Source organism: Meleagris gallopavo, chromosome 6 (genome assembly GCF_905368555.1).
Source record: "Meleagris gallopavo chromosome 6, MGAL_WU_HG_1.1, whole genome shotgun sequence".
Lineage (NCBI taxonomy): Eukaryota > Metazoa > Chordata > Aves > Galliformes > Phasianidae > Meleagris > Meleagris gallopavo.
In genome coordinates this window covers 15,342,970-15,369,160 of record NC_139409.1, presented here as the reverse complement: position 1 = coordinate 15,369,160, position 26,191 = coordinate 15,342,970, and the positions used below count along the sequence as shown (strand labels likewise).

General features: G+C 38.0%; 1 protein-coding gene across 3 annotated transcripts in view; it reads right to left on the bottom strand.

Annotated features, from left to right (window-relative positions):
• MPP7 (MAGUK p55 scaffold protein 7) overlaps positions 1-26,191 on the bottom strand; it is a 141,594-nt gene that overhangs the window by 80,346 nt on the left and 35,057 nt on the right. For 2 of the 3 annotated variants that reach the window (XM_085227186.1, XM_085227182.1), the window contains exons 3-4: positions 17,433-17,599; positions 4,926-5,044 (exon numbers count right to left, since the gene is read on the bottom strand). In XM_085227186.1, the coding sequence (XP_085083312.1) occupies positions 4,926-5,044; positions 17,433-17,469 (156 nt within the window). In that variant the 5' untranslated portion in view covers positions 17,470-17,599. Of the gene's footprint in view, positions 1-4,925; positions 5,045-17,432; positions 17,600-19,483; positions 19,712-26,191 lie in introns of all 3 variants that reach the window. The other variant, XM_085227183.1, reaches the window with a different exon arrangement.

Here is a 26,191-nt window from a genome sequence, read left to right as displayed (position 1 = left end):
ATGCTTCTCACCATTCCTTTACCAGGTACAAGGATACAAGCAACCAAAGCCTCTCACAAACACACCCTGCTCCCTCCATACAACAAAGCAATTAACAGGGAAAAAAAAGGAGCTGCAGTTTCAATGAAGATTGTGTAAAGATTATGTAAAATTCAACAGAAAATACACACAAAGAACAAAGTAATCAGATAATAACTAACATGATACAAGTAAAAAATATTTCAATAATAGCTCCTAGCTTGAAGTACAGAGACAGTCAGTATCAACATCATTGGGCTACCATGAAGAAAGCCAACTCCATCCCATCTAATACATCCTTCTCATCCATCACCACCCTTGTGATTCTTTGACACCTACACAGATATCATTTCCTTAGTCTGTGGGTCATGCTCATCAACTGTTTAAACAATGAAACAATTTTCCAGAAAAATCACTCGTGGCACACAACTGAGCAGAACAATTCATATAAGCAAGTCTGTTTTCTCTATATTCTTTGGGAAGAATATCCAATTGTGGAGATGCTGGAGCACATGCTCAGGCAAGAGCATTCACCTTGAAGATGCACCACATGGGAGGAGAAAGCACACAATTAATGTAGAACATACCTGGAGGTCAGTTGCAGAATGTCTGACAATAGTGGGGATGGGGAAGCTGCAGCCCTCCATGAGTTCTACAAGAGCCACCGCGATTGTAAAATTTGGGCTATATAATCATTTGATTGAATATGCATGACAAATAATTTATACCAGGATATACTTCTGACTATTCTATCTTTGAAGATTAGATTACTTAGAAAATGATATTAGTCATTGACATTACAAACATTAGCATATACTAAACTACTCAGAACTACAAACCAAGCCACATCAAGATGAAAGTAATAGAAAATTAGCACTAATTAGCACACAACCAGAGTGCTTGTGTGCTAGTTAAGATTTCAAGTAAATTAGTACTCGTAATTATTCAAAGGATCATCTCTTCATGATCCTTTTCTATAAATCTCTACAGAATTACTGGGATCTCTACCATATTAAAAATAAGGAGAAGTCTGAAGACTTCTTGTAGAACTTAAGAAAGTTATGTAATAAGACAAGGAAGTAATAAATTGAGTGAAATGGAGACAAACTTTGAACATTCACTATCCAGAGACAGCTTTCTCTTCCGAACAGTCACCAATGGTTATGGGTTCCTTCTTCTCTGTACTTTGCAAACTAAAATCTAATCAACAGATTCTTTTACTGAGAAAAAAAAAAAGAAAGCAAGACCAGTTGCATCAGTTTTTGCTGGTTTTACTTACTAGAATAGGAATGTATTGTAGGGAACTATCCAGTATTTGCAGGGTAATGGACTGGATGATCTAATACAACTTTTCCATTTCTGACTTCTTAGAACAGCTTAGGCTGATCCAAGCTCACAAAAAGATTTCTATCCAAAAGTACTGAATGAAGAGAAATCCAATGCAAGGTTTGGGGCTTTTTTTTGTTTGTTTGTTTTTTTTACTCTTTTCAACATAAAGACAGCCAGAGTAGCAAACCATATGCCATAGCATATAACCAAACACAAAACACTATGGTTATTAAATGCCCATAAAACTTAGAATATTGGTAGAAAAGGTAGAAAGTTCATTTTATACTTTTCAAGCATTTTGGAGCATTTTATCCATTTTAAAACTTAGAAAAACAGCTCTTCTCTATACTTGCAATTATTAAACAGTATGGTATGATGCTCAGCTTTGAAATTTTTATTAAGCAGTGTGTCTATTTTAAATTGAGAAATACTAGTGCATAATTGGTAGCAAACCAGTGCTAATTTTCTTCCAACTTGTGAAGTTTAAAACCCACACATACGCAACATCTTTGGCTCTAAACTAGTGCTTCTTTTTTATTACAAAATATCTGTCATCATTCTCTGCCTGATGAATTGAAAACATTTGTCTTTGCAAGAACAGTTGACTTTAAGAAGTTACTGCTAGGAAAAACAGTCTTTCAAATAAGATACCAGAACCCAGAAAGGTTTGGCACTTCTGAAGCCTTGTAACAGGGAAAAACTATGGCAGATGAGATCTTCTCTTTGCTCTTACAGTTCCATTCCAGACAAGCTACTCACTGTCTTTTCTGAAACTTGATAGCACACTGAATAATCCTTCTAAAATGAGTTAAAGGTCAAATACATACTATGTTTCAGATACAGTCTTGGGACACAGATATGAACTAGATAACCTTTTGAAAGTTCTTCAGGCATTATTTTCCATAACACGGCCATCAGAAAGTGAGGTCCTGCATCCTGTGACATGCACTGAGTCATTCTAGATGCTGATAAAAGCTTCAGTTCTTATAATTAAAAAAAACTGTTTTTTTGAATAAAATTAGGATGGTGTATTAAAGAATAAGCGTAACTAGTTAACAATTAAGATGCAACTTCAAGAAATAAATCTATTTTAAGAGACATAATAGGACCTCAACATAACTGCTCACAAGTTAGGAACTACACATTTATTTAATTCTTGGTCCTAGAATCTATAAGATAAATAATAAAGATGGTTGGAATACTTCAATGACTGCTTGTAACTGCAACGAGATGTTCATTCACTGAAGCCCAAAATTTCCCAACTGCCTGAAGAACCCTTTTTCATCTAACAAGAACAATCCATCCTGCAATAACAAACAATTAGGACTCACCACTAGTATGAGAGCACAACTTTTCCAAACTGAGAGTATACTCAAAATGAGTGTCATAGTTACAGTTGTGCTATGATTGTTTTATTTTGCAGGGAGAGACAAAGGGGACCATGTGAATAAGTTCAAAAGGTTAAGATTTTCATTCAAAACAAAATTAAGAGCAAATGTTGAAATTTTAATGTTTCACAGATCCACGCTCATGTTCTAGACAGCCTTTTTTAAATTCCAGTCCAGAATGAAAACTAATTTAGCTCCTGACCTAACATTTAACTTAGATTCACACTGCTGTCAACCTACATTAGGAACATAATCAGTGTTTCTCTTTCAATGATCTTCTTAGCAAGCTGAACAGACAGCTGAATCAAAGCAGCAAGAAGCCTGGGAATCACCACGCTTCAGAAATTTTGATTAAATTCTTCACAGAATCACAGAATTGTAGGGGTTGGAAGGGACCTCTAGAGATCATCGAGACCAACCCCCCTGCCAAAGCAGGTTCCCTATACCAGATCGCACAGGTAGGCGTCCAGGCGAGACTTGAATATCTCCAGAGAAGGAGACTCCACAACCTCCCTGGGCAGCCTGTTCCAGTGCTCCGTCACCCTCACCGTGAAGAAGTTCTTACGCACATTCGTGCGAAACTTCCTGTGCTGCAGCTTATGTCCGTTTCCCCTCGTCCTGTCTCCACATACCACTGAAAAGAGACTGGCCTCACCGCTATGGCCGCCACACCTCAGATATTTATAAACCTGGATCAGGTCCCCTCTCAGTCGTCTTTTCTCAAGGCTAAACAGACCCAGTTCACTCAGCCTTTCTTCACAGGGGAGATGCTCCAGGCCCTTCACCATCTTTGTGGCCCTCCGCTGGACTCTTTCCAAGAGATCCCTGTCTTTTTTGTACTGGGGAGCCCAGAACTGGACACAGTACTCCAGTTGAGGCCTTACCAGGGCAGAGTAGAGGGGGAGGATCACCTCCCTCGACCTGCTGGACATGCTCTTTTAAGTGCACCCCAGAATGCCATTGGCCTTTTTGGCCACGAGGGCACACTGCTGGCTCATGGCCAACCTGTCGTCCACCAGGACGCCCAGGTCCCTCTCTGCAGAGCTCCTCTCCAGCAGCTCATCCCCCAGCCTGTATTGGTGCATGCAATTATTCCTCCCTAGGTGTAATTCCTCCCTAGGTTTCAGTGGTCTTCTTGAGACAAGTGAGTACTGAAAAACATGATTTCATTGTTTGCTGCTTTTGTGTACTTGTGCCTATTTTTTATGTGTAATTTAAACAACAGCTAACTTGAAAATCTTGGCCAAGTTCCAACATTATCAAATCCTTTCTGGAGTAAGATTGCTGAAAGAGAGGGGAAAAGGTTACATCAAAGTAACAGCTTCAGTGTTAAGCCTCCTCTAGATCAATGAATGACAACTGCAACAAATTCTACTCAACAACATTCAAGTCCAGATATATTCATGGTATGGGTTACCAGCAGTTATTGACTCATTTGAGAACTAAGGATTTCCTTACAGCTTGAATTAGCTCTGAATTAGTGATCTGAGCCACATTTACCATTTTGAAGGAGTGGAACATTTCTAATCAGCTGATTGGTCCCATTTTTCTTCTTTAAGCAATTCTAGTATCGTTGGGGTTACTCTACATGGCATGCTTTGATCTCTCGCTGCTGATCATTTTTGTAGCAGGACACTTTACTTAAGTATTCTTCCAAACTTATTTTAGGTTGTACTTTAGTCCAACATATTTATGTGCAAAACAATTTTAAATGGAGGCAAGCCAATAAAAGAAACAGCTTACTAGAATTTCAGTTGACTTTGTTAAAGGAAATTATTTTAAATTAATGTGGCTACTGAACTGTTGCCATACTTGACCTCAGAAAATATATTCCTTCTAATTTTTGCTGTGAACATTTATTTATTTAAGCTAAACTCCAGGTCTTGAATGTTGACCATAAAGAAGGCTCAGATTTCCTGCTACTATTCCTTACTCTCTTTTTCTAAACAAGGGCAAACAACATATGTTTGCTGCATTAGCATTATGCTGCCAAAACATCACTCTTAAATGAAATCATCTATGTATTTTTGGTAGGATCTTATTTAACAACTTCCACTCTGACAGAAACAGAGTTAAAACAAGGCTGTTTTGTTTTCACTGAGCAAGTTTTATCACTGGTTTACTAGATGGCGCTCAAAACATTTTTCCATATGCTCTTCTCAAAGAGAATTTGACTTAAATGTGGTTTACCTTCACCAGTGAATGAAGGCTTTTTTCACCAAACATATCCCAGAGGAAGGTCAGGTCTTCCTGGCTGTCCACATGTGGCTGCAGCTGGGCTGGCAATGCAGCCAGCAGTTCATACAGACCTATAAAATGAAAATAAAACACAAAGTGTAATCTAGGGGTGATCTCATTAATTTCACTTAACAGTTCTGTGTAATTGGCTGCCTGGAGCATGTCATTTTAACTGAATAGGGAGTCTGGAGTATCCAGCATAACATTAGCTTGTAGAATTAAAAGGAACATTTTTAAAAAATTACTAAAAAGAAAGTATTAGCAGTGTACTTTTTACCTTGTCACAGTTGTTGAGCTTCTATATCCATATGTATTTACACAAGGTTACAGAGAAATTCGTAAAGGTTTTGGGGAAGAAAAAAAAAGGACAAAACGAGAAAAAAACATACATTCCTTCGCTTAATCGTTATTCCATTTCCCTTGATGTTAGCCAAAGAGTGAAATGAGTCATGAATAGGAAAAACTTCCTTAAAAGAACAGAAACTGGATAGGGTGGTCCATTAAAAAAGGGTTCGTGGTTTCTCTAAATATTTCTTGCTAATATATTGCTTAATATTTTTTTATCCCGTGTTCAGTAGGAACACTTAGCAAGACAAAAGGAACTGTTATGTGTTACACTATTAAACCTTACAAAACAAAAACAACGCAGCTTTCCCAGAAACACCCACACAGAGTACTATTTCAGTAATATTTTTAATTCACAGGTATTCAAGATTATCCATAGGGTTAAGGCAATTGCTGCTCCCAGTTATTTGTGGCACACCTCACCAGCAGGCTCTGAGGGGCAGACAGTAGCACAGTGTTCCACAGTAGCATGCAGCATAAAATATCCATCATGCACACAGGCTATCAAGCCGCTGTCCAAGAAATGTAGCAACAGTGTTTGCAGCAGTTTTCTTTAGGGAGGTAACCTGGCATGAGCTGATATCAATTCATAGCACATGTTTAATTTTCCAGTGGGATTACTTGGGGTAAAAAGGACAAAATGCCTTTTTTCTCCTGTCTGCTGTCTACAAAAACACCAATAGTCTCCCGGGATCCAAGATACATGGTCCTGCTATTATTTTTAGCCTGAGTAAGTGCTGCTGTTCGTCACAAGGACAGATTTACAAGATATTCTGCTAGTAAAGAACATTATTCTAAGTTATAGGTTGCCTATTGTTATTATGCCTCTTATCTCCTGAAAGCTTACGACTTCAAATATTTATTAGTAAACATAATTTCACAACCTTTCCAGGTACCACACTCTCCTTTCAAAATCACATACAGCACCTTCGGGATCTGATTACTGAGCATTTTCATGTTTTTACTGCCTTTCAATAAAATATTCTGGAAAAAAAAAAACGTTCCTTCCAGATACATTCTTTTTGTGGTCCAAGGGTTTTTGGTGGTTGACATTCATTTTCTTAGAATCTTGCTTTCATTTAAATCTGTTCTTATTTATTCTTCAGAAATACTGTAAGAAGAGGATATAACTCAAACCACTACAATTTTGCACGGACAGAAAAAGAAAACTAAGTCTTGCCAAGCAAGATTCCATCAATGACTGAACACTGAAGGAATAGAAGTTGAATGGGACTTTTGGCTTTTACCTTCTGGATTATTAGAATTTCACCACTGGGTAAAAAAAATGAAAATAAATAAATCAGTTTTTAGGCGTGGATGTCACAGCAGTTAACAGCTGCAAAATGACACGAATATTACTTCAGCTGCAGAAATAAGTAGGAAGAAAAAACATTAAAATTGCAAAGAAACCTATCCAATTAAATTTACTTCATTTTTAAAAAATATATTTAGAAAATTAAAATTTCTTTACACTCAGCCTTATATGTCTGTGCAGAAATACTTTTGTTACTGCAAATACACTTACCTCAGAATAACTTGGAAGTTGTTAAAAAATGGAATAAAAAGCTCAATGCAAGCTTATACTGTGACATAACTGTTTAAGAACAATTCACATATGCCTTTCAGAGGAAAGAAAATATGAACTTTAGCTACTCCCTTCACATAAGAGATGTACAACAGAACAAGCTTTTTCTTTCTTGTTCACCAAATCTGCTTAATTTTCACTTATAATCTACCATGAAACTATTCTACATTTGTAAATGTAGCTTCTCAAACCTCATATAATTTAATCCCTGTGAAAATAAGTTTCTTGATGGGGTAACTCTTATTGTAGTAATACAAGATAATACTGAAGGTGCCTGTAGTGAGACTGGGTTTTGCGCACAGAGCTACCTACAATTCAGGGCGGATTAGTCCTGTGGGTGCTTCCATTCCTTGGGGTTTCCACATTCAGATGAATTGCCATGAGTTGCCACGGGCTAAATGTGCTCATACAGCTCTGAACTGCCCCTTCCAGGGAAATGAATGTTTTTATGTCTCAGAAGCTCTAGTGCTAGCTTCAACAGAAACTTACCCAATTTATGCAACTTTCTGGGGAAAAGGAGAAAATTAGACGGGTGCCAACTTATTTTATCCAATTCTATGGTCGCGTTTCAAGTCCTGCCCTGCTTTAGCTCTGCAGCACCGTGTTTATAGCTTTGACCCAGAAGGGGAACAAATCAAGATCCAGCTCTTCTCTGTAGCAGGAGAGCCCTGGCCACCCAGCACACAGGGAACGCTATACTCCTGCTCCATAGACTCCCCTTGAAACTAAGCATTATGTAGACAGAAAGAAGAGAAAAATTTACCATTGGAGACTGTGCTTTAGTCCAGCATCAAACCAGCCTCCTGCAAAGCTAGCGAGCTGCACTGCAGGTGGTTTTGTGGGCCAGATCCAAAGGCCACTGCAAGCAATGCTAGTTGTTCTGTTGTACTGTTTTTACCACTGCCAGTCTGCTGAAATCAGATTTATTTTAAAATTCTTTTGCTGCCAATTGGAAACACTGAAGTGTTGCTATAGTGAGTCTTTAAAATGCTCATTAGGTATATGCCCTATGCTGAGATGGACTAACTTAAATCAAAACTGCATTAAAAGCCATCGGATGAGATGTAGCAGTGGAGCAGAGAGCTGAACGCTGCCAGGCCCAGGCCATGCTATCATCAGGCTCAGTGCAATGCCTTCTCCTCACACCTCTGAGTCAAATGGCATGCACAGATCTCCCGTTAAAAAAGGCATTTTGCACACATTTTTGGAAGGGTGCCTAAAATTTAAACTAACATACAAAAAAAGCTCTTTAAAAGGCTCTTGAAGTTGTTTAAAACAACAAAAATCATGAAAAGCTGAAAAAAAAAAATCCTTTTTTTTAATTCCTTATGTTGGCAACACTGTAAAGAGCCATACAAAAAAAAAAAAAAAAAAAAAAAAAAAAGGCTTATTTATAAACTGTTGCTATTCTGTTCAAGTTTTTTTTCATTATCATTATTTTTTGTCTAGTTTGGCTAAATTTAAGCAGGCTTTATATTTAAAATGAATTAAAAGTCCACTGGGATTTTCTAGTATCAAAATCCTTCAGGTGTCAAAATTCAGTAAAGTAAACATGACTTACACAAGAAAAACTCATTTACTTCTATTTTTAAAAGCAGAACATTTATTCAAAGGTCTCAAATAACCTGAGCATACATCCCAAAAATTAACAAAGAGTTCAAACGTGGAGATATAAGGCTACTACCAGTTATAAAAAGGGAAGTCAGTCCGGCCTGTCCTACAGCTTGGGGAAAAAAAATGGAAATAAAAATCACATCACAGCATAATCATCCCTGGACTTTCCCAAATCATTGGAACAGAGAAGGAAAGATGTTAAGGTTCTTTCTAGATTAAACATGGTCACATAACCCAGTGGGGTAATAGGAGTCACTTCCAGAACAACATGGGAACCCCTAATTTTAGATACTAGTATGCTGATATCATGTTATATAAACTAGGTACAGTGTCTAAGTTGAACTAAGATGTGAATCAAGTAGCATCCCTGTAGCACAGCAATACTAATAAAAGGAGACAAGCACTGCACACAGTAATATCATAAAACCCTCAGAAGAGAGGAAGGAAAAGTTTGCAGGTGCTCAGATGGCCTATTAAACCTAACTACCTGAATCAAGAATAAAGCAATTTAATAAATTAATACCAGATATACAACACTTTCACATGAAATTTATTTCTTCCATGAAAAGAAACACAGGCATTTAAAAACCAACAACTAGATAACCGTTTTACAGAAATAATCTTTATACACATGTAGATAATCTAATAGATACAGACAGCCTAAAACGAAAATGTACAAGAGCTTGTCACGGATAGGGAAACTACTCTCAAGTTTTTTGGGCTTGTTGCATACACATAGTAAAACAAAATGGTTGCAAAATAAGGTTTATAGAATTCTGCCAGCTTGGACTAAGGAAACAACTTCAAGGGAAAAATCCAATGCTTGAAACCTCAGCATTGTCCCTGCTTCAAGAAGCAACAGACAGATTTCACACTTTGTTCTATTAATACACTTAGACTGTTTCTGCCTTCAGAGTCTCTTCATTTTTTCCTAACCTTAATTAATACAATTTTACTAGATCTGAGTAACAGTGTATGTAATATTGAGAATTCTCATTTTAAAATGCTTCACTTAATTTTGCACACGCGATAAGATTTAACGCTAAGAAGCAACGGAAAGCTTTTAAATCAGAAACAACAGGACAAATAATTTGTCCAGAATGCCAGAAAACTGCTGCTTTCAGAGTGTTCTTTTCTGTAGGAGTCTGCTTGTTCCTTGGAGGAGAGTAAATGGTGAACCATTTGATGAAAGTGTTCCCGTACTGAACCACTCGCACTGCGGAATCCAGATGCTCTACATTCTTGACATCAGGATGGAAAAATTTACTGTTAGTCTAGAGAAATTTAATATCACCATTCTTGTCATATCCTTCATAGCTTCATTATTAGGACAAGTCTGTGGAAGCTATAAACTAGTGCTAAATGATAAAAAATATGGTCTCTGCATTCCATCACTCTTGCGTATCACAGGAAAACACCAACTTTGTTTTGCTTAGTGTAAGGAAAAAGCTGGAGACAAATGGATGCATATTTGCTTTCATATGCTAATTAATTTCCTGATTTAGCATTCTGAACAATGATGCCAGACTTCCAATCAAAAATTTTTACTGTAACTGAGGGGTAATAAACACTAAAGAACATATATCTAAGCCCAGAACAACATTGTAAAATTTTATTGTATTAATAAAACGGGACACACCAACCTTTAAATTTTCCACTTTGTCAAAGGTAAAATAATCAGCACCATTTGCTGCCATTTATAACAAGCTGACATTTTTTCACATTTGAACCGTATTTTACAGTTCTATAAAGGATCAGACAACACTCTCCTTACACAAAGCAAACAGCCCTGCAACAGAAACCCTCCTTCTGACATCACTGCCACTGCATAATAAAATCAAAGTCACTAACGCTGAATATTGAAAGTTACTTCATCCTCAACTTAGAGAGCAGTATCCATACACAAGTTCAAATAAAAACACATTCTGTACATACACGCATTAGGACAGACAAACTCCACTGTCCTATCAGACTGTAAAAGGACTGCTGTGTGCTCAATCTTGTGAGCAACAAATCCTTCTTTTTTGCGCTCGATAATTCCATCGGGTATATGGGCTTAGTGATACTGCAAGAACATACAGGGCTTCAACATCTGCTCCGTACAGAACCAGCGACTAACATGATTCTATCATGTACTTCAAAAAAACATTTATTGCTTTAAAAAAAAAAAAAAAAACCTGATCTAATTTTCCAAAGGTAGGGAAGACAGAGTAGCCAGATAGCCACAACGTACAGGTCATCAGCGTCTGTGGAAAAAAGTCTGTCTTGTTCTATTTGCTAATTCATAAAGAAGCAAAATGCTCAAACCCTTACAGGTGGGATTAATTAAAATATCAATGTTCTATTTTTTTCCTAATGAAAACAAGAACTTTGTCATGCATACCCTCAAAGAACAAGATTACATATTCAGTGAGGGCAGTACAGTATTTTAATTTTAAAATTGTACCCAATTTTTATTCCTCCAAACTGCAGTAATTTGTTAACCCACCTTAAAACAACATTATGACAGACAATGTTGAAAGCAAGCAAGCATTTAAGCCCACCACTTCTAAAAATATTATTCCCTTCAAAATGGAAAAGTCTTTAGTTTTGGAACTTGGCTACGGGAGCTAAAGAATCCGCAGTTGTTTGAAACAGTTATTGGTCTTTTAGGATTTGTCTCAACATGTGTATTTCAGATTTAGCATACCACATACCGGTGCATTCTGATTCGAGTTAAACAGTTGATCCCTTCTTGCATTCGTACAGAGTAATACCAAGTTCTTGCTTGTACAGCTCCTGAGATCTGTTTCAAAACTGAAACTCAAAATATAATTGCGAGGCACTATATCAAGAGGGATACTTTGAAAAATCATAAAATTACTTCCATGAGCTTACAGAAGGACTATTTTCTGCAAGAATAACATAAACGTATAACTGATTTAAAGTGACCTATCAAGCACAAATTAATAAGCAGTTTGTGGAAGGCTCGTACAAAGATCTGACGTGTATGTTTTCAGATAATCTTGGCTGCTCCAAAGAAGACTGCATACTGTGACACCTTGAATAACCTTGACTAACTGACTGGTCCTTTGTACAGACGTCAGCCTGGGGAGTCTTAAGTATTTATATCTTGATCTTCATCAACACTAGAGGAGGCAATAGCAAGTATCTGGCAGGCACTGAGGAAAGAACTCATTCCAGTGCTAGGATGTCAGAAAAGAATCGCCGGGCACGCTCGGCATGTTTAACTCTTTCTTTGCAGTTCACAAGGCATACTAAATGTGGCATTTCACATCTGCAGAAGGAGGCTATGATATCTCATTAAGAGGCTGAAGAAAGACTTCCAGCAACACAAGTTGAGACTATTTACCTGGTTTTAGTTGTACCTACAAATACTGGAAGCACCATCTGATTACTGTACAGTTAAGCCTTTCAGACCATGTCTTTAGAGTGGAAGAAAACATCCTGTAATCTCCAAGACAGAGATGGCAGCACCAATGCCGCCAAACAGGCTTTAAAGTAGTTGTGTCTTTTTAGTGCTGTATCTCACTGTACGACTGAGTTCAATGCTTAGCACTCAAAGCAAGTTATACCATCCCACCAGTCATATACACGTGCACATGCCTACAAATTTTGATGGAAAAATCTACAGAACTATACAGAAATACAAAAAGCTTTAAAGAGTCAAGTACAGCATCTCTGTTGTATCAAAGGCAAGTTTATAAAAGGCAACTAAGAGTGGTTACATTTTGTAATTTACCCTTTAAATTCCTAACCTGCATTGAGGTGTGGGTTTCGTGTTTAACAAATATGTTATTTTTAGAGCAAAATCATATCTGAACTCATGTTCCACGACAGACAACTTACAGGGAAGCTTCTCACTACCCGAAAGCAGCACTAAATTTCCTTCAGATTAACAGCTTTAGTTTTATTAAAACAAGCAATACTTGACCTGATGTTGGGCTGAGAAGCCACAGAACCTTTCATCTGACAGTAAAAACACACGATAGGCTCTGCTAGCTGAGCTGGATCCCAGCACAGTTACACTCGTGTGTTACAACATCACCGTCTGCTCCTGTCAAAGGATGTCTGACAGAAGCAGGAATTGTCAACCAGTTGTGTAATTACAGCTTCCAGTCCAACCAAAGTAGCTATATATTTAAGCCTTTGGTTAGAAACAATGTAGGCTGCCATACTTTCACATGTGCCACAACACTACACATTGAGCACCAAGAAAAAAAGAAGCGTATGTTCATGCCGACAGACCATTTGAATTTGAAGTTAAATTTGCATCCAACAACTGTAACAGTTTTAAAGAGTTTCCCACCAGTAAATATAACTGCACACATTTTCTGATTCCATACTGCTGAATCAGCCTAGCAGAAAGCATTAATCCAAACCAGAAGAGTTTAGAGAAATTTCATTCTACTTTGAACAAGTTTTCCAACACTCACCATAAATATGCTGAAATCAAAATAAATATCCTTTCCCCAACACCAGAAATTTATATTTTTGAAAATCTGAGAGCAATTAAAGCTATCCATACGCCTCATAGTTTTCCACATCCTTCACATTAGCGTTAGCCTACAAGCCAGTTAATGCCTCTGGCAGCTGGAGATGGGGAGTTCTCAAGAAAACACAATAAAATATATGCTCTATTTATTAATTCAGTGTAAGTCCTGCCTCAGCTGGAGGATCAGCTTTCATGCAGATCTAGCCGTATCTGTGCATTTCAACGAGGTGAGAATTTCAGTAGCCTTGCAATCCCAGCGCAGACACAGCTCCGAGCGGCACACGGAGCCTCTGCTCTCACTGCTCACAGGGCAGCACGTCAGCATCGAGGCAGCTCAGGCCAGGGCTCAATCGCCCCGCAAACCTTCGCCTGGCAGCCGCCAGTGGAACCGCTACTCCCAGAAATCCTTCCCCCATCATTCTCTTAAATTCTCTTTCTCTTCATCTCATAACAACGAATCCAGATCTTTGGCTACTGTTTTATGACATTTTTTAAATGGGCTGTAAAAACAGAAGTCCCTGATTTCTAGCTCCCTCCTTCGGCAAACAATTGGCTGAAAAGGCTGAAATCCTCCGCCACTTCAGCTTCCTTTGCCCTCTGTCTCCACAAGCATTTCTCATGCCCCCTCTTGGCTCCGCCAAGTACTCCACTGTCATCACTGTTTCTTTCCCCTCTCTGCCTTTTTATCCTTTTCATTATCAAGCATTCTTAGGAAAAACTATGTTGAAACGTGCAAGCTTAGTAAAGTGTATTAGTTGTAAATAAAGGGAACGCATCCATACCAAAATGGCCACCACAAAGATAGATCTTTCACTGTTCAGGTGATTAGAAAAACAACTTTGAACTTAGCACGACTTGCAGCTCTCACTTCGCTGGCAGACAGCCCACATAGATGATGGAGCTGTCATATCACCATCATGTTTTAGCAAAATATTTCTACTGGCATTCACTACATGCACAGCAATGGTATGCAGCCCTAGACAGAAGTCCTGATAATTATTAAAGAGCAATAGGATATGCTACTTCAAAAATATCCTGCATTTCAAATAGGTTTCATAGCTTTATTTTGCATTATTACAAGACAGAAAACACCCAAACCAAGAGTATTTTAAAGCCAGGTGAATTTGTAATTTGGTTTGCAACAAACGTGGTTTTTCTCCATGTAAAAAGCTAATGTGTATTCAGTTTTATATGCCTATAACATTGAAAAAACCTCTATCTGGCACAGCATTAGCTCCTTATATGTACTCAAGAAGGAGTTAATGTAAGCCTTGCACATTTTAACTGTCTATAACTCAAAATATTCAAATTTAAGAACTGCTTCTGACTTCCATTATACTTATGCAATCACACAGTTTTACTTGGGGATCAAACTTGGCCATTAAATGTGATTTTCCCACTGACAACACATGAATCAGTAATATGAAGATTGCTTTGCACAGTCCTGTGCTAGTTTTAAAGGACAAACAGAGAAAGCATTTTTTAATTTGTCAGCTGAGCAAGCTCACCGCAGGGTTGTGAGGAAAGAAATCTGCAACAACTTTACAATGTTTTTCATACTAAAACACTTCACAAAGTATAGTGATGTCATCTTGGCTCCACAAAAATCAGCAATGAAGATGACATCAACTACTGTGAAGCCAGGATAGCAACCTTGAATCTCCTAAGTTTGTAAGTGAATGCTAGACCTCAGACATGCTTTACCGGCAGAAGTGCAAGTCTTTCTTCTCAGCCTTTAAACTCTCTGAGATAGCCTCGCACACTGAGCTCAAGTAAATTTTCAGTACACAGAAAATGGTAAAGCTTCAGATGCAGCCACACGCAGGAGCTCAGCCCTCCAGTCAAGACGCTTGCTTTAACATGACTTGGACCCAGCTCTGATGGGACAATAAGCCTTAAGGGAGGAGTAGGATTGCTCGTATGTTGTCAACAGGTTGAAAAAAAGTATATTCTGTGCGTGTGTGCATACACCCACATGTGCACAAACATAAGCCTGTAACTCATAAGAACGTTTTTCATTTAAACATTTTATAACTCTTCTAGACGGAAGCAAGCTACACAGATCTGGTTTGCCTGTTGACAAAGTAAAAGCTACACATTAACACAAATAGATCAACTTTTAGTTGCATAAGATGTTGCCCATCATGAGCGCTATCCTGCTTTTGATCATGGTCTGATGTCTAAGAATATTAAAACAAAATAAACTTCAAACAGTCCACAACTTGAAAACTTTCTGACATTTGCAGATGATGCATTTCTCTTTACTAATTCTCAGTAGAACTCTTTAGTTCATTTTCAAATCCCAGTTTACTTTTACTTCACCAGGTGAGAAGAAATACAAAAATAAACTAGACTGGAGTTTTGTTTGAATGTGTTAATAAAATAGAGCCTTAGCAGACAGACTAAATGAAGCTGCTCCCCTACCCTAGAGGCACATTTGTTAGGCCCCCATCAATTAACCTGCTAACTCCACTGCAGGAACACACACAGCCACCAGCAGTTTATGCGGTCAGAATGGAAGGGCCAAAGGAAAGGTGGTCTGCCTGCCTTCCAATGGAGAACAACAAAAATAAGAACTGCTCCTCCCCCTTTTTTTCTTTTTGTCTTTAATTTTATTTTATTAATCAAAGAGTAAGAGCTAAAAAAACAGCTCTGAGGTGGATCGTGTTGCAGATTAAAAAACATTTGTACTACAATCAGGATAGAGATCACAGTCTCTAGCATACTTTACTGTTACAGATTTCCTGGGACAATGTGAAGTTAATTAATTAGGGTGGGTGCTAAAAAGCGAAGTGTATTTGGAGAATCATACACATTAAGCAGCACAATAAAACATTGTTTTTAGAGACACTAGCACACAATTTTAAAATTAGGATTATTTTTTTTACCGTTTGCTGAAGTAGTTTTCTTTTTTTCCTGTGAGCATGTCCATTACTAATAATTCTGGGCATATTAACATTCTTTAAATAATAAACCTAGAAATATCATTAGCACCAAGCGCCAGTCATCACACATTGCCCCCTACTATTCATCTCAAAATTGTCTTGAAACATCAGAAAGTATTTGGTCACAAAATATTTAAAAACATAATAATAATACAGATTTTGGAAGGACACAAAAGATTGCATGATAAAGGAAGCAAAGATCCACAGTGGAAAATTAGCTCAGGATAGAGCTAAAATCTTCCAAAATTCAGGCATACTCAACAGCTTCAACAGCCACAGAAGTGAAGCATGTATTTCCATAGGGGAAAGAGAAGAAAAGTAAGGTAGGTAGAGGTAGAATCTGGGGAGATGATAGTCAAATCTCTCAAACACAGCAAGTGGGACTGAAAAGAGCGTAGGAAAACCAATAAAACCTCCTTCCAAATCATAGAATCATAGAATGGTTTGGGTTGGAAGGGACCTTTAAATGGTTAAAAGTGAGAAAACAAAAACAAAAACAAAAAAACCATTAACAAAAAGCCTCTTAAGATTCACCTTTTCAGCTAGCAGAAATCTTATGAGGACCTGAAGCATGAGGGAAAAAATAGTGCAGTATTCAATCTATTTAAAATAATAATCAAATGCAGTTCCTTACACTGTTTTTTGGATTCCTGACTTGAAATCTCCCTCTTCCTTTTCGAAATCCTATTAATTCTTGGGCATAAAACTACATGATCTAGAATAACGAGCAGTGATCTCTATATTGTAATCTCAGTGGGATTACCTATTTAGAAAACATCTTTTAGAAAAAAATATTGACTTTCTTTGTCCCTAGAATGGTGACAAAAATAATTGGCAGAGAAACTGCAAATGTAACCGCAAAATGAGACGTAACCTTTGAATAGAACCTAATATTACTACAAAGAAGGTTAAAACTGTGCAAAATTACTTCTGCACTCCTGCTGCCTGCACTCGGTTAAAGGAACTGGATTCCAATGTGGAAGGCAAGGGAAGGAAGAGAACTTGAGACAGTATTTTTCTTCTCCTAATTTGTTAAAGAAGTGTCAAAACTAAGTAGTCTGTGTTCAGAAATAACTCCACTGATAAGTAACTCACAGAGGGGATAGTCTAGACTGCTGCAAATATTAAGGCATGTATGATATCATCATCTTTTTTCCTCCTCCTTTTTCAAGTTAACATTGTAGGAATCACTCCGGGGTGAATCCAAATTCTTCAGATCCATATATAGTACTGGGGGCTGGAGATAGGGAGAAGAGAACGGTGAAACTTACAAAAGTTATTATTAAAAAAAACATACTGTGATGTTTCATCTGCCTACACTAACTTCAGGAAGAAAAGGTTATGCTTCAAGTGCTAATTTAAGCATCTGTTAAGACCATAATTAATTACATTATTTGATGATTTCTTGAAAGAGAGACTGTAGACTTAACAAATAAGCTCTGGAGGAAACGTGCAGTCCTCCTTGGCTTGCATACCTGTGTCACTTCCAGATCCAGTTGATAACGCTGGCATGATTTAGTCTGCAGAATATCACACACGAATGTCAAACTCGCACTCTGCGGCCAGAAGGCAGAAGTTAATTTCGGTTTAACTGCTTGCAGCCAACTTGTCTACCAAGATTTATGCAATCTCCTCCTTTCTCCTAGAAAGATCAGAAACAGAATTTACAATTAAGAGCTTTGTTAAACTGCAAATTACTACTGCTAATCAACTACAAACTTTATCACAAAAGAAGCTTTTGATTTAATCAAAGTCTCACACAACCAACAAGTTTTTTGCACCTATATATGACTGCTAAGATTATTTCTGCAGGTGAAACAAGATTTGCTTTTTTCAGTCTAGTCTGTAATTGCATTCCAGTGTAAAAGCATCTTCACATGTTTCTCTCATTTAAACTACACTCCAGTGAGTCAGGTATTTTGGAAAGAAAGCCCTTTTTACAAATAAAAGCAGTGAATAATTTAAGTCATTCTAATTTTATTACTACTACTCCTAGGAAAAAAAAAAAAAGCATACATGTTATTTATTGCATGTTTCTATTCAACTTCCTTTCAATACCTTTCAGTTGATTTGCAAATACAAAATACATGTCAGATCTTAATCTAGAAATATAAACTGAATTTTAAATGAAATTATAAAAGCCAGGACCAGAGCAAGCACTTATCCAGGGGAAACGGCAGCTTGATTTACGGAGCCATTCTCATGCTAACCATATAAGGATTCTTTCTTATAATTCATTACCACGAAGTCACATTTTTAAAACAAACAAACAAAAAAGATACTTGTTTAATTATTGCATAAGCCTGGAGATACTAAACTTGGGTCTTTAAACAGTTCTTAAGGAAAACTCAGAGCAAACATAAGGAAAGTACGAACCAATTTCAAATCTAAGTGCACATATTTAAATTCAGGTATGTTAAAATATGAAACTGGAAGAGAAACTATGGAATTCTTTTCACAAGTTAAGTCTGGAAATGTTTACCTAGAGCAGAGCAGAGGCTGATGTGTTTGCAGGGAGAAAGAAGGGAGAGGGAGAAGCAGAAGCTTACAGAAAATAAGATGTTTTCTTCAGATTTCAGAAAACAAAAAGCGTCCTTGAAGAAAGAAGCCAGCACAGCTCTGCTCCAGCAGAAGAACATAAACAAACAGGAGAGCATTTTGTTGCTGCTATTGCTGTTTTTCTTTTAGTTTTTATTTAATTTCTAAACATATTCATATTAATCAGAGTGGCTTTTGAAGTCACATTGGCTTCGAAAGTGCATATTTTGGACACATTCATAGTTGGCAACAGCCTCGTGAAGGAGTAATATACAGGTGCTGTAAACACTGTACGCTGTGCAACATTTTCTTTTTTTAAAAAAAAAAAAACAAAATAGAAATCCACACATTGCTGAAAGCACTGCAGCATAGCAAGGGCCATCCACTCTGTTTTATTTATATGAAGATTTAAATCAATTATTAAGATACAAGTTAGCTGTTAACTCGTCCACAGGTGTAAGCCTATTGTTTAAAGAATCAGAAGAGGTTTTTTTTAAGTTTTTTTTATTCCCCCTAAGCATTCATCTGAAGAATAATTTTGCATGTCAGCTTTCAAACCCGAGCCAATCTGTTAGCCTGTCTGTTTTAAGAAGGCGAGCAAAGTGAGGGTTACAGCCTCAGATAACAACTTCTGCAACTGGAAGGATTACCTACTGTCTGTTATAGGGGTGACTGTGATTGTGTTTTTTGTTTGCTTCAGTTACAAAAGATTGCGGTAATGAAAAAAAAGCTTAAACTAAAAAAGCTGAATTTTCCCAAAAAAAGCTTCTTGTCCATCATATCAGTACAAAGCCTATCAGCTTGAATAAGATTTAAAACAGAGATAAAGAAGCGCTTCAGAGCAATAGACCAACTCACGATGACAAAGTTGTAAGAAACAAATCTATCTGCAAAGCTAGTCTGGGTGCAGCTCAAAAAGAAGGAGAAAAAAAAAAAAAAAGAGGCATCACAGCCAAGGACACACTGTACAAATTAAAAAAGAACATACTTGGTTTGCACTAATTCTGCTTGTTTTCTTTTGACCACATACAGGAACCATGAGGAGAACTCCTGCTCTGAGCTCACGTACAGCCCCCGGAGCAGCACACAGCTACAGCCACAGGGACGGATGGGAGCACTTTCAGTTTTCATGTGTGCAAGAAACTTGTTCAAACAAAGGGATCTCCCATTAATGGGGCGTCTTTCATTTATATGCAGTTTGAGGTACTTCTGTACACTAAAAAAGAAAGCCAATAAAAACAACAGGAACAACATGTAAACATGCAAAGAATTCTCCTTAATGCTGATTATTAATTAGAACTGCGGGTTCCTCAAAAAATATTCACTGGGCAGTGTGGAAAGCGGAGCAGCTCGACATACATGTCGTGTATTCTGAACTCGATCTACTCCTGATTTTTCTTTATTTCACGGTAAATCATTCACTATTAAAAGAATTCAAGTTTCTTATTATTTAAGAAACTTATATATCACATAAAGCTATTCCCTCCAGATCCTAAATATATATTAATGAAAAATAAATGACCTGATGAAATCCTTACCAGTAAAATGCTTAATATTTTGCTGGAGTGGAAGGGGGATTTTTTTTTTCTAACTTGCAAATTAAGGCACATTTTTGCAGCGATGATGTTATTTTCTTTGGCTCGCTTTGTTCCAAATGCCTTGGAAGTTTCTGCCGAAGCGCAGCCATCAGCACTGCTGGCTGCTGTATGGAATCGATTTGCTGCAACACAGCAATACCAGCTGTTACAGTATGTCCTGAGAGGGATTACCGAATATTCTTAAATTGAAGTTCAATCCATCTTTCCATAAAAATTAGAACCAAAAGCCAGGAACGTAACAGCAGTATCAAGTGCACCTGAGGCATTTACAATACCCAACAGGACCGTTACGACCAGCCTCTAAAAAGGGCTTATTTTTGAAATTTCATTATTCCAGCCGTACCTTGCTTCTATATATCACACTGTATCAGATTCTTCTGGCAGCCACCGCGTGGAAACAGTGAGCCAGGAGCGGCGGCTCCCGCCCGGCCGTCCCGCGGCGCTGCTGCCACCTCGCGGCCTCACGGCGCCACGGCTCCCGCCGCAGCTCGGCCCGGGGAGCCGAGAGTCGAGGAGGCGGCTCGTGAAGGGAGCGGCGGGAAGGTCGGAAAGCTTTCCGCTCCGCGCCTATTTGGGCTCCTATAGGAAAGGCGTTCCTAGCTGCAGTCCAACTAAAGGCATCCAAAACAATTCACCTCTATGAAAACACGTTCCCCTCGCCTTCAGATAGCTCTCGTACACTACACGAGCACGTTAACCAAGCCAGACGCGCTTCACCCGCCAAGCTCCTTACGGCAACGTCAGGGATGGCGGTGCTGAACGCCCTGGTTATAAGCAGCTCCTGGGGACACCTCCACAACACAGCCAGACAATTACAGCTCTCCAACGGAACGGTTTTCCTGCGTCTCACACAAATAAGAGGCCCCTTAGTAAGATACAAAGGGAAGGGGATAAAACCAGCTTCCACCACCTGCGTTACATACAGGAAGCAAGATGAGACCAAAGGGAGATGTGTACAAGCACCAAGGTGAGCAGACCTACACTGTGCGTCTGCTTGAGCTCATCTACTGCCTTTGAATGGAAGCGACTCCATTAGCCACAGGCACACTTAATTTTAGTCAAGTTATTTAGGTAGGAAAACCCATTCAAATCTGGTTTTACAGCTAGAATCAGGCCTTTGCAGACAACACTCATCAAGACTTGGTTTTACGTTCAGCTCCCCATCCAAACCTTAATAAACTGCATAATATTTCTGTCTGAAAGCCTGCCTTACAAGTTACTTAATATTTTGGCACTATTATGAGTATAAATAGATTTCCTTCACATTTTAGAGGCAGGTTGATTATTTGAATTGACTTAAGACAGTTAAGATGTAAAAAGCATGAACCTAATAACGTTCCAATTCGGGAGAAAAAAAAAACATAAAAAAAACAGGTTGTTTGATATAAGAAACCCACTCAGCCTGTTCTAAAGGATGCTACAGTTATGAAGACTATAACCCTCATTTCCAGAACTAAAACAGCATGCCTGCAAATGGTATTTGAACCACCAGATAGAGATTTCATGCAGAGACAGGAAATTTGACAGCCATTTGGTCTTGCACTCATTGTGGGGCCTCCAGTAATTGAATAACTAGGGACATGTATACAAATCTCCTAAACCTAGTCAGCACAGGAAATTGCCAAAGGAGGTTTTCTAGACTGGGGAAAAAGTAAATCTGCTATGGTAGACAAAATATTAATTGAGAGTGGTGGTCTACTCTTCAGAAAGATGAAATGAGGTCTACTCCATCACAGTCTCTGACAGTCTTCTAGAATCAGTTGTGGCTCTCAGCTGCCCTCCAAAGCTGGTCAGCTGTCTCTATAAGTAGCATAAGCACACCATCAGCAGGAGCCCACAAAAAAGTCATCCTGAAGCGCTGCATAGACCATGGGTGCTTGTGACTTCAACTGTGTCCCAAACTGAAAAGGACAACAGCTGCCTTGACTGACATCTTATCAATGTCATCACATCCCTCTTCATCCACCAGATGAATGCGGGGATTCTGCATAATATTTTAGGATACTACATTAGCATTTTCCATTTTGCGTGGCTTATGCAAATGTTTAGCTTACACCATGGGGATTTTAGATACAATCACACTTTGAGAGTAAAAACAGAATTTTCAGCTTCAAATTTAACTATGAAGCCCAAAACTTCAGAAAAGAGACAGCTCTGGTCTCTACTTATGGGAAAACTTTTACAAATGGAGACATTCCACAAACATGTTTAAGTACCAAAAGGTAAAAGCCAACTTTCATAAGAAGGAACTGTTTTACTTGTAATACAAGGCTAACTAAATGACTCTGATAAGCATTTATCTATAACTCCCACTCATTTGATACAACATCCTTCCATGCAGACTAAATACAGTTGGGAAGGATACTCAGCTCAGCCCAGAGGTTCCTACTGCTCCCAGCAGCTCTACGCTTGACTGGAAGTCCCTGATTTCAGAGGAGAAAGTGCAGAAATCAGATTAGCTGTATATTACAAGAGATGCTGGAATCTTGTTCCAGTGGTGCTTAGCCAGCCTGCCATGATACTGTTCTGAAGAGGGCATTTCATTATAAAACTTAATGCATATGGCTTTTAATCAGTCAAATACGTTATCTTTTGGGGAAGATTTGTTCATCATCCCTGAAGTTGATGTTTATGTATCGCTTGAAAGAAAGTAATACAAATTCACTTCTGAGCTGAATTAAAAAAAAAAAAAAGAAGAAAAAAAAAAGAAAAAATCTATTTAGAAAGAAGTATTTATTACCTATATTGAGAGAAAAAATAACCCAGTTAAAAATGAATCTCGGTAGATTAAAATTTCTCCATCAATTTCAGAGACCGTAAGACAAAGTAACATCTGAAAGCACTGCAGTCTACCTCATAAGATGCCAAGTATAATTTATTCATCCTACATGAGAAGTTTTAAATTGTTGCTGCATTAAAATATAGCTTTGTTACATGCAAAATGCACTCAATAAAAGCAGCACTAGATAAAATTGCAGTAGTGGCAAAACCATTCACAATGTGCACCTCTGCTGTCTTTAGCACAAAAAAAAAAAAAACTTCATGAGCTCTGTTCAGACTCAGAATTTACACGTCAGTGTAGGAATTGAGCACATTCCTTTAAATACATACTCTAAAGCTACCAGATTAATTTAAAACAGCATCAGAGCAGTTGATGTCAGATACTCTTAGACAGATTCCATTTTTTGCAAATAAAATGTACCAACTGACAGAATAATATTAGTTTAATAAGCTATTTTAATAAAGCTATTCACTAAAATGTGACCTAAGCTATGTCTGACATCAAAGGTGCTCTATGGGTTTGAGTTACTGGTTTGGGTACACTCTTAACACTTTTCCCCTAGCTGCAAACCATTCCTTTTCCTGGAAAAAAACAAAACCTGTCAGCGGGTACCATAGCCTCTCTATTAATTACCTGCACAAACAGTTTTGTTCTGGCACGGTTTCCTGACAATCTTTTTGACAAACGTAAGCTGAAGTAAATTATAAAGACTCCAAAATACTGAAAAATTGAGTGCTCCTTAGCAGACAACGAGATGCTTTGTACCAAAGGGCCCTGCAACTCCTATTTTAGAAATGCATATATGATATTAAAATATGGATTATTATTCTATATTTTTGGGTGGTCCTATGTGGAGCCAGGAGTTGGACTTGATGATCTTTGCAAGTTCCTTCCAACTTCTATGAGCACTATAATGCAGTTCGATTTTATGTCTACAAAAGCTGATGGAAAATCTCCAATAGAAACAAAAACAATATTAAGGCCATGCTTAATAAAACAACAAATATTTCATTGAATTATTCACAGTTGAGCAAGCTATTTGTGTCAGCAATATATTGAGCATCATAGTCGTGAGGCTCAAAGAACGTGCCACATCCAAAAAATCATCCTCAGAAACAGGTGAACATACAAATACTATTATTTCAAATTCAGAAACATCCCCAATGGTATTAGCATGTTATTTTTCCAAACTCAGAAATTTTTACACCTCTAGAGCCAAACTGAGAGGGAAGGAGGGGGGCTGGGAGGGGTATTTTACAGTGCTTCCCTATGTTATGTTTGTTTCCATAGCAGACTGAGGGTTTGACTACCTTACCTTTTCTACATTACTTCATCTTCCAAACCGTTCTTCTTTGTTCAACACAACTTTCTACAATTCATTTCTGTCAAAACGTGATTTATTTTTTTTTAATTTTAGATGGAAGAGAAGATTGGGAGAGGGAGAACAGGAATGAAAAAGTAAACATTATGTATTTCTTTCCTCTGAGAGCAAAAGTAGAATGAACTTCACTTTCTCAACATACTTTTATCCAAAAAAAAAACCCAAAAGAACTTTTTTTTAATGTTAAGTTTTAGATTTAATGAGCAATCTGAAAAGTATATGCTTTTAGCTCAATTTTGGAAAACGTCTTGATTTATTAAGTGATAATTTATTAGTTGCATCTTGAGTATGAGTAACAAAAAACTTCCTTACACCTACAGGTGCAGTAAAAGTGAAGTATTGCACATGGATAGGCAGCAGCTAGTGGGAGGAAGTATGCACGTTTGACTTCCAGAAATTTGCAAGCATTGCAAGCCAAATTGCTGTGGGATGCTAAGTCTGTAAAAGAAAACAAAGTTGAAGCTGAATAGCAATGACATCTTCCAGGGCCTCTGCAATGTTAGTACTTCAAGCATGCCAGGCACTGCTTGCAGTCTTCTCTTCCCTGTAAGCTCCCCATCACTGTTCTTCAGCCCAGCATCTTCCAGTTGTCAGATTCCAGCTAGCTCCAGAACACTTATCTGAAACTCTCCTCATTCCTTTCCTCCTCTGCAAGCACTGAGGTTGCCCTGCCATCAGCTCACTGTGTGACTTCTCACTCGGGACACGCTTCCTAACGCTTCTGTTTTCATTTCCCCATTTCCTTCCTTTCAGAAGGGAACATTCCTCCTGTCAGCCCTTGCTGTCCCAATTCTACTTTGTTATTCCTTGCTTCACACCTCTATCCATCTTCCTCTCCTCCTTGGGTGGCACTGCTATGTACTCACTATTCTTGTTGTGAACCCATGGTCCTTTACCTACAAACCTTTACCCCTTTCTTCACCAACGTCCCCACATTCTTGCATGATAGCAAAGACTGTAAGGGAAATAAAATTCCCTAAAAGTCTCCATTTCCACTCATCCTACCACTGCCTCATCTCTCTATTGTTCTTTTTTTTTTTTTTTTGGTTTCCAAACCTAGCTTCAATTTCCAAATCTCTTCTTCATGAGCAAGTCCTAGCTTTTTTCCAAACCTCAAATTGTGGTTATATGCAAGGAGATAGGGAGGTAGGAGATAGAGAGATTGTTCCGCCAGCAGCTCTGTACCCCCAGGCTCTACGCACCCTCATAGCAGGACTTCCCAGTGCTCTGACTTGCATATTTATCAATGCACGGTAACATCTGGAACATTAAAATTTCATATCATTTCCAAAGTTGCACACTGTCATACAGAGAGATGCAGTTAGAGCTCACTTTTACTGCAACACTTCAAGCTTGAGCTACTCCATGAGTACAGACACTGCACACTTCAATTACATAGGAATTTAATTAGCAAAAAACCAGATCTATTAGATCTAATGGCAACTGTCAGATCTGTCTTGCCAGCCTGTATGGCCTAAGTTATATAGTCCCACTGCAATTAAGGTGCCAGTGCTGACATTCAAGTCTTATTGTCAAGTTTAACAGTGATTTAATTCAGATCTGAGTTAGTGATGGATGAAGATTCAAGGCCAAAGGTAATGTATGGTGAGTTCACACTGAAGTGAAGACAAATTCTCAGATTTCACTTCATTAGGCCAAAAAAATCATTTGGCCAACAAAAAACCAAAACAAAAACATATTCAATCTTTATGAAGAAAATAATTTAAAATGATAAAAGATCAATAAACACAAATGTTACAGTACTTAACTTGGCAGCATTACCTACGTGAAGAATTTTCTCTGTTTTTCTTGTTCAACTCACAGCTTAATACATTACTTTATGTATGTAAAAACCAGGAAAACACAGGATATGCAAAGAGTCCAAGTTAATGTTGCTGTTGGAAACTTAATGTTTGCATTTCCTGGATTTTGCAA